We start from the raw sequence: 17577 nt of genomic DNA on the forward strand, positions 1-17577 counted from the left end.
CAGTCATGCTGCTTGGGACGAGAGACTGCGATAACCCCGAGTGAGAGCTGTTTGCTTCCCGGCACTTCCTCTCTCCTCCGCTTTCGGCTCACCCAGTGTCCACTCGGGGGCCGCGCCTGCACCGGGTCTGCTCTAGCTGCAGGCGCCGTGGCCTTGAGCGGCAGCGGGGGCTCTGAGGTCAGCTGACCTCTGCTCGCCTCTCCCACCGGGAGCCGCGGAAACCAGCCTCCGCTCACCCTGCAGGGGCCAGGGGGCTCTGGTTCACGGGGCCTGGTTCTCAGGAGAGAGATGGACGTGATGGCGCGCTCCCCTCTCTGAATCGCCCCTTCGATCGCTTTAGTTCGCAGAGCTCACAGGCCCGCGGCCTCGCCCCAGCTGCGTGTGTGTGTGTGTGTGTGTGTGTGTGTGTGTGTGTGTTAGTCACAGTCTGAGGCCGGCGTCTCAGTGTCACATGCATCTTCTGTTCCCAGCCCCATCTTTTCTCTCCAAAGAATCTTGTGAAAAACAAGATTCACCGCTTAAAAAGAAACAAAACTCAGCTTCAGGGTACATCATCCAAAATAAAGTCATTCTCTTGCTCTACGTCGTGCACACGCTCACGTTTCAGGTCTCTGCACTCCGACCCTCTTACTGTTCTTTCCCGGCTAACAGGGCTGCCGGATGGACTACCGGGCACCCAGGGAACATTCGAATTTCAGGAAAACAATGAATCGCTTTTTAAAATATAACCCGCGGCCAATATTGCGTAAGACCACACTGACGCTAAAGAATGATTGGTTACCTGGAATTCGAATTTAATCAGGTGCCTTATATTTGAATTTGCTGAATCTGGTTAACCCTCCCTAATGGCAAGTAGGTTCTTTCCTTTGCCTTCGCATCCTAGAGCCTATTTTCAAATGCTTTTGTAGCTAAAGACAAAAACCTAATTCTTGCAGAAAAACAATGACCAGTTAGCAAAAAAAAAAAAAAAAAAAAAAAAAAAAGAAAGAAAGAAAAGGAAAAAAGAAAAAGTTCCTTGGGCCCTGACCGGTTTGGCTCAGTGGATAGAGCGTCGGCCTGCGGACTCAAGGGTCCCAGGTTCGATTCCAGTCAAGGGCATGTACCTTGGTTGTGGGCACATCCCCAGGTGGGGGCATGCAGGAGGCAGCTGATGGATGTTTCTCTCTCATCGATGTCTCTAGCTCTCTCTCCCTCTCCCTTCCTCTCTGTAAAAAATCAGTAAAATATATTAAAAAAAAAAGTTCCTTGGTGTAAAACAGCACGTGGAGCTTCAGGCCCCGAGCCCCAGTAGGGCGCTGTCTTGCAGCTGGAGCTCGGCAGCAGCTGGGTGGGGTTTGGGAGAAGTTCCCATCCTAATGGGGATCCGCTGGCCCCACCCACCGGCTGCAACGCGATCCGAGCGGTGGCCGAGCCGGAAGCTGGCCGGCCGCCTCCTTCCCAAGGTAAGGGCGTCTGTTCCTCTCCCGCCCCAGCTCTCTGCAAAGGTGTAAAAGTTTGTGTAAAAGTTTGTGGAAGTGGAACTCAGCCAGGGGACCGCACCGGCGGGCGGGGCCACGGGGGACACGGGAGGGCGCTTCGTGAGCACACTGCCTCCGGGAGCCCCGTCTTGAGGTCCCAGCGACCCCCCGACCGGCGTGGAGCCGGTCCCGGGGGCTCTGCCCCACCAGCTGGCGTCCCCGGGAGAGGCTGAGGGGGAGCCTTCGTGGGACCCTGCCCAGCAGTGACTGCTCCCCCACGTGTTTCATGTTTTACCTTTCAAACTACGGGAACTCTCATGTTCACACCGAATGACATCGTTACGTGTGTGAGGGTGACCTAGCGCCTTACCTGTGTGTGTGTGTAAGTGTCCTTTAAGGCAGGAGTTTTAGCTCCCCCACCCCGACCCTGGTGCGGCTTTAGGTTCCCTGAGGCACGCTGTGACCTCTGCCCTTCTTTTATTTTTATTTTTTATTTTTTTTTTTGCGTCTGGCCACGCTGCCCCAGGGGCCATGGGGGTGTTTCTGTTTGTAAATGAGTTGTCAGGGGTATTTCTTGACTAAGCTAACGTGTTCAATTCAGAGCTTTTCTTCTCCTCTGAATTAAAAGGTGGAGGGTGGGAGCTGCCTTGTGAGCAGGGCGGGGACTAGACCCGGCCTGCTGGTTTGTTGACATCGCGAGCCAGCCTTTCAGGACGGTTTTGTGTGAAGGGATGAGGCGACCAGGTCCCACACCGGCACCGTTTCACGGGGTGGGGCGGGGGGGGGGCTGCTGGCTACGGACACAGGACAGGGCCGCCTCCAGGAATTTGCCCAAAGCCACGGATACAGGACAGGGCCGCCTCCAGGAATTTGCCCAAAGACACGGATACAGGACAGGGCCGCCTCCAGGAATTTGCCCAAAGCCACGTCTCCAGTGGTGGGAGAAAAACGGGAGAGGGTTTTCATTAGCGAAAAGGGAGTGGGTGGCGGCTCCGAGCAGGGAGTGGTCCCGCAGGTGGTGGAGTTGGGCGAGATTTCAGGTCCACCTTGTTGTTGCGAATCCTCCCCCCCCCGCCCCCCGAGGATGTCTCTCCATTGATTTTTTTAGGGAGCGTGGGAGGGAGAGGGAGAGACAGAGAGCAACACTGATGTGAGAGAGACGCATCGATTGGTTGCCTCCTGCACGCGTCCTGACCAGGGCCCAGGCCAGGGAGGTGCCTGCCACCCTGCCCTTGACCGGAATCGAACCCGGGGCCCTCTGGTCCGCAGGCCGACGCTCTACCCACTGAGCCACGCCCAAGGCTTCAGGCCCATCTTCAGTGGGAGACCTGCTTTGCGGCGGGCATTGCGTGGAGGCCTCACAGATGCTCTGCAATCTTCCCAGAAGCCCTGGGTGTGGCTCCCCCTGTCTCTCGGAACGAGAGATCGAAGGCCTGGTGAGCTCAGGTCACTGGCCCGAGGTCCCTCAGGTGACCACGGGGCTCAGCCCAGGTCTGTGACGTCCAGGGCCACACTGTTCACTCTCTTAGGGCCCAGTAGTCGATGGCGTTTTAAATGGTCGCCGTAAGAAATGTCCAAACCTGTGAAGAATTCGTACGCGTTTATTTGAGCCAAACTGACCATTGCCAGGAAGCAAAAATCTGAACGGATTGGGAGAGTGCTCCCGAGAATGGCCGGTCCCCACCATGTTGCATACATTACAATCAAAAGAGGGGGCCTAAGTGGGCTAGGTCCGTGGTCGGCAAACTGCGGCTCGCGAGCCACATGCGGCTCTTTGGCCCCTTGAGTGTGGCTCTTCCACAAAATACCACGGCCTGGGCGGGTCTATTTTGAAGAAGTGGCGTTAGAAGAAGTTAAAGTTTAAAAAATGTGGCTCTCCAAAGAAATTTCAATCGTTGTGCTGTTGATATTTGGCTCTGTTGACTAATGAGTTTGCCGACCACTGGGCTAGGTGAGCTCCATTGGGAATAGATTAGAGAGGCGCGAGAAAGCAAAGCGGGGAACCTCTGGGATTGGGTAAAAAGTGAAATGATCCGTCTGTTACACCCATGGCTACAGGGGAGTCAATAGCCAACAACTAACATGATAACGATAACTATGAGAGGATTTGCCGTCTCTGCGCCTGCCCACAGGCTGTGCCCCGAGGGGTGGGGGAAAAGGGAAGTTAGCCTGACTTTCCACAGGAATGCTGCCCTGGATGCCCCAGACCTCGGGCAGGCTCAGTCAAGGTAGAGGCTGACCTTTGCCTGGAAGATTCTAGCCCGGGACGTGCCCACCCACCACCAGCTGCTCGTAGGTAGCAAGTTCTCATGCAGAGCAGACTCTGGCGGCTTCTGGTCTCTGAGCTGGACAGGGAGCGGGTGGCCCCTGTGCGTCCTCGGTCTGCAGGGAACGGGATAACAATGGGGATAACAATGAGGGTCCCGTGGGCTGGTGCCTCTGGCGGGAGCGTGTGTCCTGAGGGGGGGAAGAAGGGGGTCAACCTGGCAGCTGGGTCTCTTACTGTAGCTCAGGGGTCCTCACACTTTTTAAACAGGGGGCCAGGTCACTGTCCCTCAGACCGTGGGAGGGCCGGACTATAGTTTAAAAAAAAACTATGAACAAATTCCTATGCGCACTGCGGGCCCGGGATGCGTCGGCTGCTAAGCAGGACGGGCAGCGGCACCCGGCGGGCCGGATCCATGTCCTCGGCGGGTTGCATGTGGCCCGTGGGCCGTAGTTTGAGGACCCCTGGGAGCTGCAGGAAGACAACGGACAGGCTCAGGGAAGCTCTTCCCCTGTGCTCCCCGCTGTGAGCACAGAGCCTGAGACCTCGGCGTCTGGGGAGGTGGAAGGACTGGGTCTATTTTTCAATTCCCCTGCAGTTTGAGGTTCAGCGCTCAAGGTCGATGAATCCCGGATGTGGCGGTTTTGTAGGACGTTGGAGTTAAATGGCCGGGGGAAGCGGGAAGCAAGGGTCTGGACCAGCCGTGGGCAACCTACCGCCCGCGGGCCGGATCCGGCCCGTTCGACTGTTCTATCCGGCCCGTGGAACTGAAAGAGCGGAGGGTTCTCTTGCTCTCCCCTCCGCTCCTTTACTTTGAATTTATATTAGTTCACACAAACACTCCATCCATGCTTTTGTTCCGGCCCTCCGGTCCAGTTTAAGAACCCATTGTGGCCCTTGAGTCAAAAAGTTTGCCCACCCCTGGTCTATGTGGGGAGGCTGAGCGCAGGAGATGAGGAAGAAAGGAGGTGAGCGTTGCAGCGGTCTCTCCGCCGTCGTGTCGGAAGAAGCGAGCACCTGCTGATGCGGGGAAGGCCGCGGTGGCGGTAAATACGGGGCAGCTACGATTCACGGACAGCCTCGTGTCTGTAGACGTTGAACTAAAACGCAGTTAGGAATTGGTTCCTGGGTGAGATCTCTGCCTGGCCTCCCAGACTCGGAGAGCGGCCTCGCCTTCTGAATTGGGCTCCTGCACACCCCGCCGTGGTCACAGTCACGCCCCCATTCACATTGCTCCTCGAGGGACTTGCCTGCCTCCCCACCCCTCCCTCTCCGGGGAGGGCGCAGCGATGTCGTGTGGAAATGTCATGGGACAACCGAGGCGTCCGGGCTGCCTGTCATGACTTGAGCCAGGTCAGCAGAGACACGGGGTTGGATCCTACAGGAGTGTTTATTCCAGGCCTGCCGGCAGCAGGGCGAGCAGCAGGCCATCCACACACATCTGCTTTGCAGCCCGCATCAGCCCGCTGCTCACATGGGGTAGAAGGACAAAGATGACGTGGAGAAGGAGGGATTCCAGGCGTGGGAAAGCGGACACGGGATAATTACAGGCTCAAGTCCTGCGGGCTGGGCGGGGGGGAGGGCACAGGAGGGCGGGCGCCTCGGGCACCCGGGACCAGGTGACAGGCAGTGGGGGCTGGGGTGGAAAAGAGCAGGTGCCTCCGAGACTAGATCATTCCGGCCGCGAGGTTGTCAATCTGTCCATGATGACCGGCCGTTCTCAGACGGAGGACGGACCGCACTCCCATGTGACCGCCCCTGTCCCAGGGCGCACGGCTCCCCGCAGGCGAGGATGTGCTTTCTCGAACCGAACAGAACCATCCGGTTAACGGGACTCAGAGTTCCGATCATCGGAGCTGGTCCCCAATATCCTCTTTCTGCCCCGAACAGAGAGAACAGGGAGGTGGAGTGAGAGCAGGTCTCGCCCTAAAAGCCTGCTTGCTGCAGCGCCCACACCCGGCCCGGCTCTCTCCTCTGCCGTGAAGGTGGGACCCGCTGGCTGGGAGGGCGACCTCTCGCTCGCCGCTCACTCTCCACAGTCCATGGTTTAGCGCACATGTGTCCACGAGTGACTCCTTACCCCTCTCCCACCGTGTGATCCCGGGGCACAGGTTGGCCAAGGCGGTGAGTGTGTTCGTTTGAAGGAAGAGTGTTCCTGAGAGCATCGCCGGAAGCATCACTGGCCACAGACATGAAAACAGCGGTCGGCCCCTGACCCCGGAGCAAGGGACTTGCTCTTGTTTTCTTCCCTCGCTGACTTTGTTTGTCATATTTTCTTTCTTTTTTTAAATAAATTTTTTTAAAAAAATTGATTTCAGAGAGGAAGGGAGAGGGAGAGAGAGAGAAACATCAATGATGAGAGAGAATCATGGATCGGCTGCCTCCTGCACGCCCCCTACTGGGGATGGAGCCCACAACCCGGGCCTGTGCCCTTGACCGGAATCGAACCCGGGCCCCTTCAGTCTGAAGGCCGACGCTCTATCCACTGAGCCACACCAGCTGGGACAGGTCCTATTTTCCTAGTGACCGGCAGGCGGGCGCCTCTGAGTCACTTCCCTTCCCGTCTTCTGCTTTTTCCCTCTCACGGGTCCCAGGCTGCGTGTCCACCGCGCCTTCCCGAGATCACCCTGGGAGGCGGGAGGTGGCCCTGCCTTTATTCTGGCTCGCGGGCTGGGTTCTGCTAATGAGGAAACCGAGCCAGGGGTCCCGTGCCTTGACAGATGGTGTCCAGCTCCTTCGCGCACAGCAGAGAGCGGAGGTCCAGCCCGCTGCCACCCACACGGAAGTCAGCGCCCAGTGACTGTCTGTGAGACGGGACCCCCGCCTCCCCCGGGGTCATTCTCTAGGCGCGTGCCCGATCCTGCCTTTAGTTTTTTTAAAATATATTTTATTGATTTTTTACAGAGAGGGAGGGAGAGGGATAGAGAGTTAGAAACATCGATCAGCTGCCTCCTGCACATCCCCCACTGGGGATGTGCCTGCAACCAAGGTGCATGCCCTTGACCGGAATCGAACCCGGGACCCTTGATTCCGCAGGCCGACACTCTATCCACTGAGCCACAGCGGTTACGGCCTGCCTTTAGTTTTGTGGTGGCTGGGCCAAGGCCGCCTGAGGGAAACCGTGACTCGCATCTTCTCAAGTAAATATTAGCTGGTCCTGAAGGCAGGTCTGCCCCCAGCCAAGGGACCCGAAACCGTGCTTACGTAGGAAACCCTCGGGGGCCATTCCTCGCAGTTATCTATCGTCTTAAACGTCGTCTCCCACCGTGAGGGACCGTTTCCAGAATTCCGCTCCTCCTCGCAGCCATCAGGGAAGTCTCGTACTTAAGCTCTGATGTTTCCGGGGTTGATTGCGTCACTGTTCCTCCAGCTCATTGCTAAGGGGGGCGCTACCCGGCGTGGTTGTTAACTAGGAGAGAGGGGTGCACAGGGATGTGGGGCTGATGCTGACCGCTGGTGTGGGGTGCGGGGCTGGGCCACGTGTGCAGCCCTCGGTTCTGGGGCCGACCAGGGTTCTTGTGTGTCAGCTCCGCTCTAGGGTGGGGGTTGGTTTGAAATTAGCATGGCTTTTTTTTCATGATTATTATTATTATTTTTTTTAAATTATATTTTATTGATTTTTTGCAGAGAGGAAGGGAGAGGGATAGAGAGTTAGAAACATCGATGAGAGAGAAACATCGATCAGCTGCCTCCTGCACACCCCCCACTGGGGATGTGCCTGCAACCAAGGTACATGCCCTTGACCGGAATCGAACCTGGGACCTTTCAGTCCGCAGGCCGACGCTCTATCCACTGAGCCAAACCGGTTTCAGCCTTTTCATGATGATTAAAGGCGAATTTATGCTAATGATTCTGAGAGTGCTTTCATTTTGTCTGTAACGGATTGATGATGTAGGAAACTCCATTAAAAAAAAAAAAATATATATATATATATATATATTTAAAAATATATTTTATTGATTTTTTACAGAGAGGAAGGGAGAGGGATAGAGAGTTAGAAACATCAATCAGCTGCCTCCTGCACACCCCACACTGGGGATGTGCCTGCAACCAAGGTACATGACCTTGACCGGAATCGAACCTGGGACCTTTCAGTCCGCAGGTCGACGCTCTATCCACTGAGCCAAACCGGCCAGGGCAAAAATATATATTTTTACTGATTTTAGAGAGAAAGGGAGAGGGAGAGAGAGAAACATCCATGCTGAGAGAGAATCATGGATGGGCCGCCTCCTGCACGCCCCGCACTGGGGATCAAGCCTGCAACCCGGGCCTGTGCCCTGACGGGGAATTGAACCCTGACCTCCTGGTTCACGGGTCGATGCTCCACCCCTGAGCCACGCCGGCCAGGCGGAAACTCCATTTTTATGGAGAGTGAGCTGCTTCGGGGCTCTTGCCATCTGCAGCCTGCCCACGCGCTGCCTTTACTCACCAGCAGGTAACCTGTCCCAGCCTGTCCATCCCCAGCCTGGGGTGGTGTGTGGGTTTGGGTTGGACGTGCACAGGGAGGGGGGCCGGAGGGGGGTGGGGCTGACGGAAAGCAGCCGGTGCCTGTCAGGCCGCTGGCCCGAGGCGCCTGACCTGGATGCCAGGAGAAACGCCTGGCTGAAACTGGCACTTCCTGATCGGAGGCCTCTGGGCTGCAGGGAGCAGAAAGACTGCCTCTTGCAGTTGGTTGTTTTTCGCCCTCACTGTCCAAGATTGCAAATTAAATGCACCTCCACCCCCGTGCCGTCAGGATTAGCGCAGGGGGTCGGAGAAGTGGCCAGATGCGTTCAGGGGACGGCATTTCCACCCAGCAGCATCTCGTGTGTGCTCGCTAAGCTTTCCAGGGGGACGTGGAATAAAGCCTCTGGTTTTATTGGACGAGTCGGTCATTTCCCGGTCATTCCCGGTCAGACGCCCAGCTGTGTCTTCGTCCCGTCACTGCGCCGCGGGCGGGATGCGGGGAGGCAGTGCAGGCTTTCGGTGGCTTTGCTCCGAGTCTCACCGTCGTAAGCGGTGGAGCTGGGGTTCCAGCCCGTGGAGACGCCACCCATCGCCTTCCTCCTGGGGCCCGTCGTTGAGGATGCGGTGAGCTGACTGCTGGAAGCAAGTGGCTCTCTGGCTCTCCTGTCCTGCGGTGAAAGCTTCTGTCGTTTATCTCAGGCACATCTGGAAGTAACGCCCCCTCCATCTTCCTGTGCAGATGGCAGCTCCCGGACGCACCGCGGGGACCTTGCTGCTCCTGCTGCGCATCGGCCTGGTGGCGACTTATCCCAATGGCAGAGTGACCGAGTCCTGCGGGGACATGGTCCCCAGACACGGCCACACCCCGCGCCCCGACCCCGTCCACAGCGTGGCAGTGGCCCGGACGACGTTCACGCCGGGAGACCAGATCGAAGGTACCGCGTGCGGGGGTTTCCTGTTCACGTGCCGAGGTTCATCCTGCCACTGCACACGGAGTGGCTGCTGCTGTCGGCGTCCCAGTCCCAGGGAGGTCCCTTCACCTGTTTAGATGCCATCATCTTCACCCCACACTCCCCATGTCTCTGTTTACCTGCTGCGGATGGCTCTGTGACCTCCCTCATCTTCACCCCACACTCCCCATGTCTCTGTTTACCTGCTGCGGATGGCTCTGTGACCTCCCTCATCTTCACCCCACACTCCCCACGTCTGTGTTTACCTGCTGCGGATGGCTCTGTGACCTCCATCATCTTCACCCCACACTCCCCACGTCTGTGTTTACCTGCTGCGGATGGCTCTGTGACCTCCATCATCTTCACCCCACACTCCCCACGTCTGTGTTTAGCTGCTGCGGGTGGCTCTATGACCTACGTAGTATGTCTACTCCCCGCTCAGGACTGGCTTCCAGACATGTGTTCATCATGTTTAATGTGTCGTGTGAACAATACTATTAACTCCACAGAAAAAGAACCTAAAGCTTATTTTATCTGGTTTGAGATATCATAAACCCGTATCTTTTTCTTTCCTTTTTATTGAACCCTTCTCTTTCTTTTTTATTTTTAAATATATTTTTCTTGATTTCCGAGAGGAAGGGAGAGGGAGAGAGAGAGAGAGAGAGAAACATTAATGATGAGAGAGAATCATGGACCGGCTGCCTCCTGCACACCCCCTACTGGGGATCGAGCCCACAACCCGGGCATGTGCCCTTGACCGGAATCGAACCCGGGACCCTTCAGTCCGCAGACTGACGCTCTATCCACTGAGCTAAACCGGCGAGGGCTCTCTTTCTTGATGTAGTGTCATCTTTTATGGTTCCTCGATTCTTCTGGCGAAGTGTGGGCTGGCTGTTAAAGGTGTATCTCGCACAGCGTCCTGCAAACTCCACTTCCTGCAGCTCTAGAAAAGCTACCTATCTCGGCACCCCCTACCCAGAAGAACACACGGGAAGCACACTTCATGTGCATGTAGCAGGCCTCTCGGTGCTTCATGCTGCGTGGGCGGGTGGGAAAGGGCCAGGGATCCGCAGTAAAGAAACTGGATTACTTTCATCCGGCATTTTCCAAACTAGTTTGGCCTCATGGGCCACACCATTGCCCACCTCTGCCCCGCGGACGGCAGGTAACATGTCCCGCAGTGACTGTCCCCGACCATTGTCCGCCTCTGCCCCGCGGACGGCGGGTAACATGTCCCACAGTGACTGTCCCTGACCATTGCCCGCCTCTGCCCCGCGGACGGCGGGTAACATGTCCCGCAGTGACTGTCCCTGACCATTGCCCTCCTCTGCCCTGCGGACGGCGGGTAACATGTCTTGCAGTGACTGTCCCTGACCAGTGCCCGCCTCTGCCCCGCGGACGGCGGGTAACATGTCCCGCAGTGACTGTCCCCGACCAGTGCCCGCCTCTGCCCCACGGACAGCGGTTAACATGTCCTGCAGCGACTGTCCCTGACCATTGCCCACCTCTGCCCCGCGGACGGCGGGTAACATGTCCCACAGTGACTGTCCCTGACCATTGCCCTCCTCTGCCCCACGTACGGCGGGTAACATGTCCCGCAGTGACTGTCCCTGACCATTGCCCTCCTCTGCCCGCGGACGGCGGGTAACATGTCCCGCAGCGACTGTCCCTGACCATTGCCCGCCTCTGCCTGCGGACGGCGGTTAACATGTCTCGCAGTGACTGTCCCTGACCATTGCCCGCCTCCCTCTCGTGGACGGCGGGTAACATGTCCCGCAGTGACTGTCCCTGACCAGTGCCCACCTCTGCCCCGCGGACGGCGGGTAACATGTCCTGCAGTGACTGTCCCGTGTCCAGGGGACGATTGCTGCCGTGTGCTCTCTGGGGAAGCTGTGTGTGAGCAGCCGTTGAACCCTGCCGCGCCCCCTCCAGCCGTTCCCTCTGGGCATTGCCAGACCTCTCCCCGTCTCTGTCTGCCGCGCAGTTGCTGTGTCGGGGCCGGAGTTTAAGGGCTTTCTCATCGAGGCCCGGGATGCCGAGGATCTGAGCGGCCCCCCTGTTGGCTCCTTCACGCTGATTGACAGCCAGGTGTCCCAGCTTCTGACTTGTGGAGATAAACAGGTTTGTGTCTGGTTTGAAACCGATTTCCGTCCGTTTCCACGGGCCTTTTCCCAATAGGGTGGCGTGAGCAAGATAAACGGCATCACCCATGTAATAATGCAAACACCTAAATCAGGGGTTCTCAACCTTCCGAACACTGCGGCCCTTAATACAGTTCCTCACGTGGTGGGGACCCCCAACCATAAAATTATTTTTGTTGCTACTTCATAACTGTAATTTTGCTACTGTTATGAATCGTCATGTAAATATCTGTGTTTTCCGATGGCCTTCCAGCCGTGGGCAAACTACGGCCCGCAGGCCGGATCCGGCCCGTTCGGCTGTTCTATCCGGCCCGCGGAGCCGAAAGAGCGGAGGGTTCTCTTGCTCTCCCCTGCGCTCCTTTACTTTGAATTTATATTAGTTCACACAAACACTCCAGCCATGCTTTTGTTCCGGCCCTCCGGTCCAGTTTAAGAACCCATGGTGGCCCTCGAGTCAAAAAGTTTGCCCACCCCTGCCTTAGGCTCTACAGCAGCGGTTCTCAACCTGTGGGTCGCGACAGGTTGTAAATGTTGAAGATAGGGTTCTAGAGAGGGACGGAATTTCAACTTTTGTCATTCATTCATTTGTTTAGTGAACATTTATTATCCCAGGAACTGTCTTGGAGAGCTCATAGCTGTGGACATGAGTAAAGCATGTGGACATGTGTGACATGGCACATGGGTAGGACATGGATGTAGGACAGACACATGAGTAGAACAGGGTGATGATGTAGGTTAGGAGCACCCACAGGATGGGGGACGCATAGTTAGGTTGCCACACACACAAGCTCGAGGGGATGGAGAGAGAGCAGCTTGGAGGACTCGACCCCGAAGCTGGGCCACAGGGCACCTGCCCGGTGAAGGGAAGTGGGAGGTAAGACTGAGAGGCAGAATCACGCACATATAATCACTGCCTGTTTGGAGGCGGGAATATTTTTTTTTAAAATATATTTTATTGATATTTTACAGAGAGGAAGGGAGAGGGATAGAGAGCTAGAAACATCGATGAGAGAGAAACATCGATCAGCTGCCTCCTGCACACCTCCCACTGGGGATGTGCCCGCAACCAAGGTACATGCCCTTGACCGGAATCGAACCCGGGACCCTTCAGTCCACAGGCCGATGCTCTATCCACTGAGCCAAACCGGTTTCGGCTGGAGGTGGGAATATTTTTTCTTTTGATGCGTCTTCTATGTACTAGTTGTATGTATGAATGGAAGGAATATACATTTATAATATAAACCCGTGGTCGGCAAACCGCGGCTCGCGAGCCACATGCGGCTCTTTGGCCCCTTGAGTGCGGCTCTTCCTCAAAATACCACGGCCTGGGCGAGTCTATGTTGAAGAAGTGGCGTTAGAAGAAGTTTAAGTTTAAAAAATGTGGCTCTCCAAAGAAATTTCCATTGTTGTCCTGTTGATATTTAGCTCTGTGGACTAAGGAGTTTGCCGACCGCTGGTATAAATGAAATAACAGGCAAAACACACCCAGTATTTGTAACTCTCTTTAGTTCCTTTTTTAAAAAAATATGTTTTTATTGATTTCAAAGAGAGGGAGGGAGGGAGAAAGAGAGAGAAACATCCGTGATGAGAGAGAATCATGGATAGGCTGCCTCCTGCACGCCCCGTACTGGGGATCGAGCCTGCAACCTGGGCATCGAACCTTAACCTCCTGGTTCATAGGTTGACGCTCAACCCCTGAGCCGCATGGGCCTGGCGCTCCTTAGCTCTGGCATTTCTGCGGACGGGGAGTGATTCACAGAGCCAGCAGCCAGGCCGTCTTCCTAGACAGCCTGCATGCACTGGGGCCGCGAGGCCCTGCTCTAAATAAAACCGTCTCTGCCAGAGGCCCTGGCCACGCCCTAATGGGTTCCTGTGCACAGAGACGGCCCGGCCCTGCTGGGCCACCCAGGGGCTGACAGCACTTTTCCATCGTATTCCAGGCGTCGGCCGTGAGCCACACCAGTGCACACAAGAAGACAGACGTGAGGGTCTACTGGGACGCCCCCAGCAGCGTCCCGAACCACGTGCAATTTCTGTGAGTACAGAGTCCCTGCTGCTGGTGTAGTCCCCCAGCCATGGGCTGTGTCATTCTGCACCTATTGGCGGGCTCTCCCCTGCGGGGGGGGTGGGGGGGGTGGGGGGAGGAGGGGGGAGGGCTGGAGGGGGACAGCACCACCCTAGTATGTAAGTTGTTTGGCTTCTTCCTTCCTTCCTTCCTTCCTTCCTTCCTTCCTTCCTTCCTTCCTTCCTTCCTTCCTTTCTTTTTTAAAAAATATATTTGTATTGATTTCAGAGGGAGAGAGAGATAGAAACATCAATGAGGAGAGAGAATCATGGACCGGCTGCCTCCTGCACGCCCCCCACTGGGGCTCCAGCCCACCACCCGGGCCTGTGCCCTGACCGGGAATGGAACTGTGACCTCCTGGTTCCTAGTGGACGCTCAGCCACTGAGCCAGGCCCAGGCCTGTGTGTTTGTTTTTCCACAAGCGACACCCAGCGCCTGGCACAGGGCCTGCCTCCCGAGAGGCGCGTCGTAGGCACGGGTTGCGAGAACACAGCACCGCCCGCCTTCACGCGGACAGGAGCCCCCAACAGTCCTCGAGTGTGCGGGGAGCTGGGCTGGGACTCGAGAGACTTGGGACGAGAATTTAAAACCCCGCACCAGCCCTGACATGTGGGTGCAGCACCAGCCCTGACATGTGGGTGCAGCACCAGCCCTGACATGTGGGTGCAGCGGGACACGTCGCAGGTTAGGTGGTCGGAGCACGTGTCCCTGGAACCTCCTAGAAGGTCATCATGTTGTGGCGTGACTGGCTCCTGAGTGGGGAGAAGTGCCCCCGACACGCCTCTGGCCTCCACTCCACCTCGTGCACAAGGTCCCGGCGCGCAGTCACGGGCCTCGGCCCCTGTGTGTTGTGTGGCGTGTGGCGTGTGAAGACGGGGATGTCACCCCTCAGCTGGCGGTGGCTTCTGCAGCCCCGCGCAGCCTCGCGCCCTGGGGCCGCTGCCCTGCCGCTGACCGAGCGCTGGGAGGCGAATGAGGGTGGTGCAGTCTTGGCATGTCGGGGGGATCGTGCAGTTTGGTCTTGGGGCCTGGCGTTGGGAGTGTGCCCCCCAGTGACAAGTCAGAGTAGAGGAGGGGAGGGGAAGGAAGGAGGAGGAGGAGGAGGGGGAGGAGGAAGAAGAGGAGGAGGAGGAGGAGGAGGGAAAGGGAGGAGGAGGAGGAGGAGGAGGAGGGGGAGGAGGAAGAAGAGGAGGAGGAGGAGGAGAGAAAGGGAGGAGGAGGAGAGAAAGGGAGGAGGAGGAGGGGAAGGGAGGAGGAGGAGGAGGAGGAAGAAGAGGAGGAAGAAGAGGAGGTGGAGGAGGAGGAGGGAAAGGGAGGAGGAGGAGGAAGAGGAGGAGGAGGAGGGGGAGGAGGAAGAAGAGGAGGAGGAGGAGGAGGAGGGAAAGGGAGGAGGAGGAGGAAGAGGAGGAGGAGGAGGAAGAAGAGGAGGAGGAGGAGAGAAAGGGAGGAGGAGGAGGGGAAGGGAGGAGGAGGAGGAGGGGGAAGAAGAGGAGGAGGAGGAGGAGGGAAAGGGAGGAGGAGGAGGGGGAGGAGGAAGAAGAGGAGGAGGAGGAGGAGGAGGGGGAAGAAGAGGAGGAGGAGGAGGGAAAGGGAGGAGGAGGAGGGGGAGGAGGAAGAAGAGGAGGAGGAGGAGGAGGAGGGGGAAGAAGAGGAGGAGGAGGAGAGAAAGGGAGGAGGAGGAGGGGAAGGGAGGAGGAGGAGGAGGAGGAGGGGGAAGAAGAGGAGGAGGAGGAGGGGGAGGAGGAGGAAGAGGAGGAGGAGGAGGGAAAGGGAGGAGGAGGAGGGGAAGGGAGGAGGAGGAGGGGAAGGGAGGAGGAGGAGGAGGGGAAGAAGAGGAGGAGGGAAAGGAGGAAGAGGAGGGGAAGGAAGGAGGAGGAGGAAGAGGAGGAGGAGGAAGAGGAGGAGGAGGAGAAGGGGGAAGGGAGAGGAGGAGGGGAAGGGAGGAGGAGAGGAGAGAGGAGGAGGAGGAGGAGAAGAAGAGGAGAGGGAGGAGGAGGGGGGACAGGGAGGAGGAGGGAGAGGAGGAGGAGGAGGAAGAAGAGGAGGAAGGGAGGAGGAGGAGGAGGGAAGGGAGGAGGAGAGGGAGGCGTGGAGGAAGAGAGTAGGAAGAGGAGGAGGAGGAGGGAAAGGGAGGAGGAGGAGGGAAGGGAGGAGGAGGAGGGGAAGGGAGGAGGAGGAGGAGGAGGGGGAAGAAGAGGAGGAGGGAAAGGAGGAAGAGGAGGGGAAGGAAGGAGGAGGAGGAGGGGGGAGAAGAGGAGGGCAAAGGAGGAGGAAGAGGAAGAGGATGAGGAGGAGGAGGGACGGGGAGGAGGGGGGAGAGAGAGCCATCAGAGATCTGGTAGGCACTCCTGAGTTGTGTGTCCCTTCTGAATTCCTTCTCACCCCTTGGAAGTTTGATCTGCCTGCTGGGCCAGTTGGGGTTCTGGCTGACGCCCCGGTTCTGTGTCCCAGGGCCACGGTCGTGGAGAAGTATAAAAGCTACTGGGTGAAGATTCCTAGTCCTGTCATCTCACAGCCCAAGGCCCCGCCCTTTTCCACGCCTGCAGCAACCCCAGCGCCTTCGCCATCCTCCCCTGCCGTCACCCGTCTCCCCAAACCAGTGAGTCGCCTCCTGTGGTTCCCCAAACGCAGTCTAGGGGAGCTCCTCCGTGGGAGCTGGGGTTCCGTGCTCGGGGCCCTGAGCGGTGGTGGCAGCAGGTGGATCCCGAGGGGGGTGCTCGCTGCAGTGTTAGGGCCTGCCGGTTACTGGGGGGAAGCCTGCAACCCGGGCCTGTGCCCTGACCGGGAATCGAACCAGCGACCCCCTCTGTGCATGGGACGACGCTCAACCAACTGAGCCACACTGGCCAGGGCTCTTATGTTATTTTAATATCAGATTGGAACCGAATGCTAGAAGCAGAGTCAAGGGTCTAAATATAAAATTTTGCAAAGGTTTTGCTTGTTTGCTTTTCGAAATTCCACCTCTGGACCCTGGAGGACACCCTGTAGGCAAGACTCACTGTGGCCCTAACCGGTTTGGCTCAATGGATAGAGCATCGGCCTGTGGACTGAAGGGTCCCAGGTTCGATTCCGGTCAAGGGCATGTACCTTGGTTGCGGGCACATCCCCAGTAGGGGGCGTGCAGGAGGCAGCTGATCGATGTCTCTCTCTCATCGATGTTTCTAAACTTTCTATCCCTTTCTCTTCCTCTCTGTAAAAAATCAATAAAATATATTTAAAAAAAAAAAAAGAAGACTCACTGTGGCCGTGAACAGTCCCTGAGAAGTTTCTCAGCATTTCAATATATTTAAAAAAAAAAAAAGAAGACTCACTGTGGCCGTGAACAGTCCCTGAGAAGTTTCTCAGCATTTCCCCGAGACTTCTCCGGGGAACATAATTAACAAGAGCTATTTTGTGTCTGAAAGGGACTTTAATACTCAAGCACCATTACAGTCCAACTACTGTGCCTTCCAAAGTTAATTAAAACGGATTCCGTTGAAAAGTTCATGACCTTTAGAACGACTGCCCCGGTCACTTCTAATTTGGGCCCTATCTCCTGTCCCCTTATTTGGGTCCTGTTCTGAAAAGGGGGTCTGGTTAGGACCTGTGCCCTGGGGAGGGGGAGGCTCTTCTGTCTTTGGGGCTGAGCTGCTGGTTTGATGACGAGGCCCCGCCCGTCCTTTTCCCAGTTCAGTGCCTCGGGCTGTGGGAACAGGAAGTTCTGTGTGCGGAGCCCCGAGGCCTGTGACCCGGCGGAGGAGAGCACCTGCATCTTCCTGTCCTTCACGCCGGACGACCACTCGGTGACGGTGGAGATGAGCGGCCCCAGCAAGGGCTACCTGTCCTTTGCGTTGTCCCACGACAGGTGGATGGTGGGTACCGCGGTGAGCGCCGCGCAGTGGCCGGTCAGGTGTTGGTTCCAGAGTCAGAGGGGGGCACTGAGGGAGGGGGAGGGGAGGGCGGGGGAGGAGGCTGAAGGAGGCCTGTGTGCTGTGGCTTGTCGATTCCCGGTTTCACTCACGCGACTCTAAATTTCTTGCCTTGAGCTGGGCTAATTCTGAGTTGGATGTAAGATTAGCGGGTTGTTCTTGGATCTTGTTTAAGGAGCTCAGCGACCACAGCCCGTAAAATACCTTGTTAGATAGTTTAGGGCCGTGGTTCTCCACCTTCCTAATGCCGAGACCCTTTACTACAGTTCCTCATGTTGTGTGACCCCCAACCATAAAATTACTTTCGTTGCTACTTCATAACTGTAATTTTGCTACTGTTAATG

The 17577-nt window shown here is 56.9% G+C and overlaps 1 protein-coding gene across 1 annotated transcript in view; it reads left to right on the forward strand.

Annotated features, from left to right (window-relative positions):
- The first annotated feature begins 1380 nt into the window (after nt 1–1380).
- Nucleotides 1381–17577, forward strand: part of FRRS1 (ferric chelate reductase 1) — a 28028-nt gene continuing 11831 nt past the window's right edge. Inside the window, exons 1-6 of the mRNA XM_080648086.1 lie at nt 1381–1442; nt 8909–9104; nt 11104–11240; nt 13201–13295; nt 15777–15924; nt 16994–17176. Of these exons, the coding sequence (XP_080504212.1) occupies nt 8909–9104; nt 11104–11240; nt 13201–13295; nt 15777–15924; nt 16994–17176 (759 nt within the window). The 5' untranslated portion in view covers nt 1381–1442. The remainder of the gene's footprint in view (nt 1443–8908; nt 9105–11103; nt 11241–13200; nt 13296–15776; nt 15925–16993; nt 17177–17577) is intronic.

Source organism: Plecotus auritus (assembly GCF_963455305.1).
Source record: "Plecotus auritus genome assembly, chromosome: 12".
In the NCBI taxonomy this organism is placed as follows: domain Eukaryota; kingdom Metazoa; phylum Chordata; class Mammalia; order Chiroptera; family Vespertilionidae; genus Plecotus; species Plecotus auritus.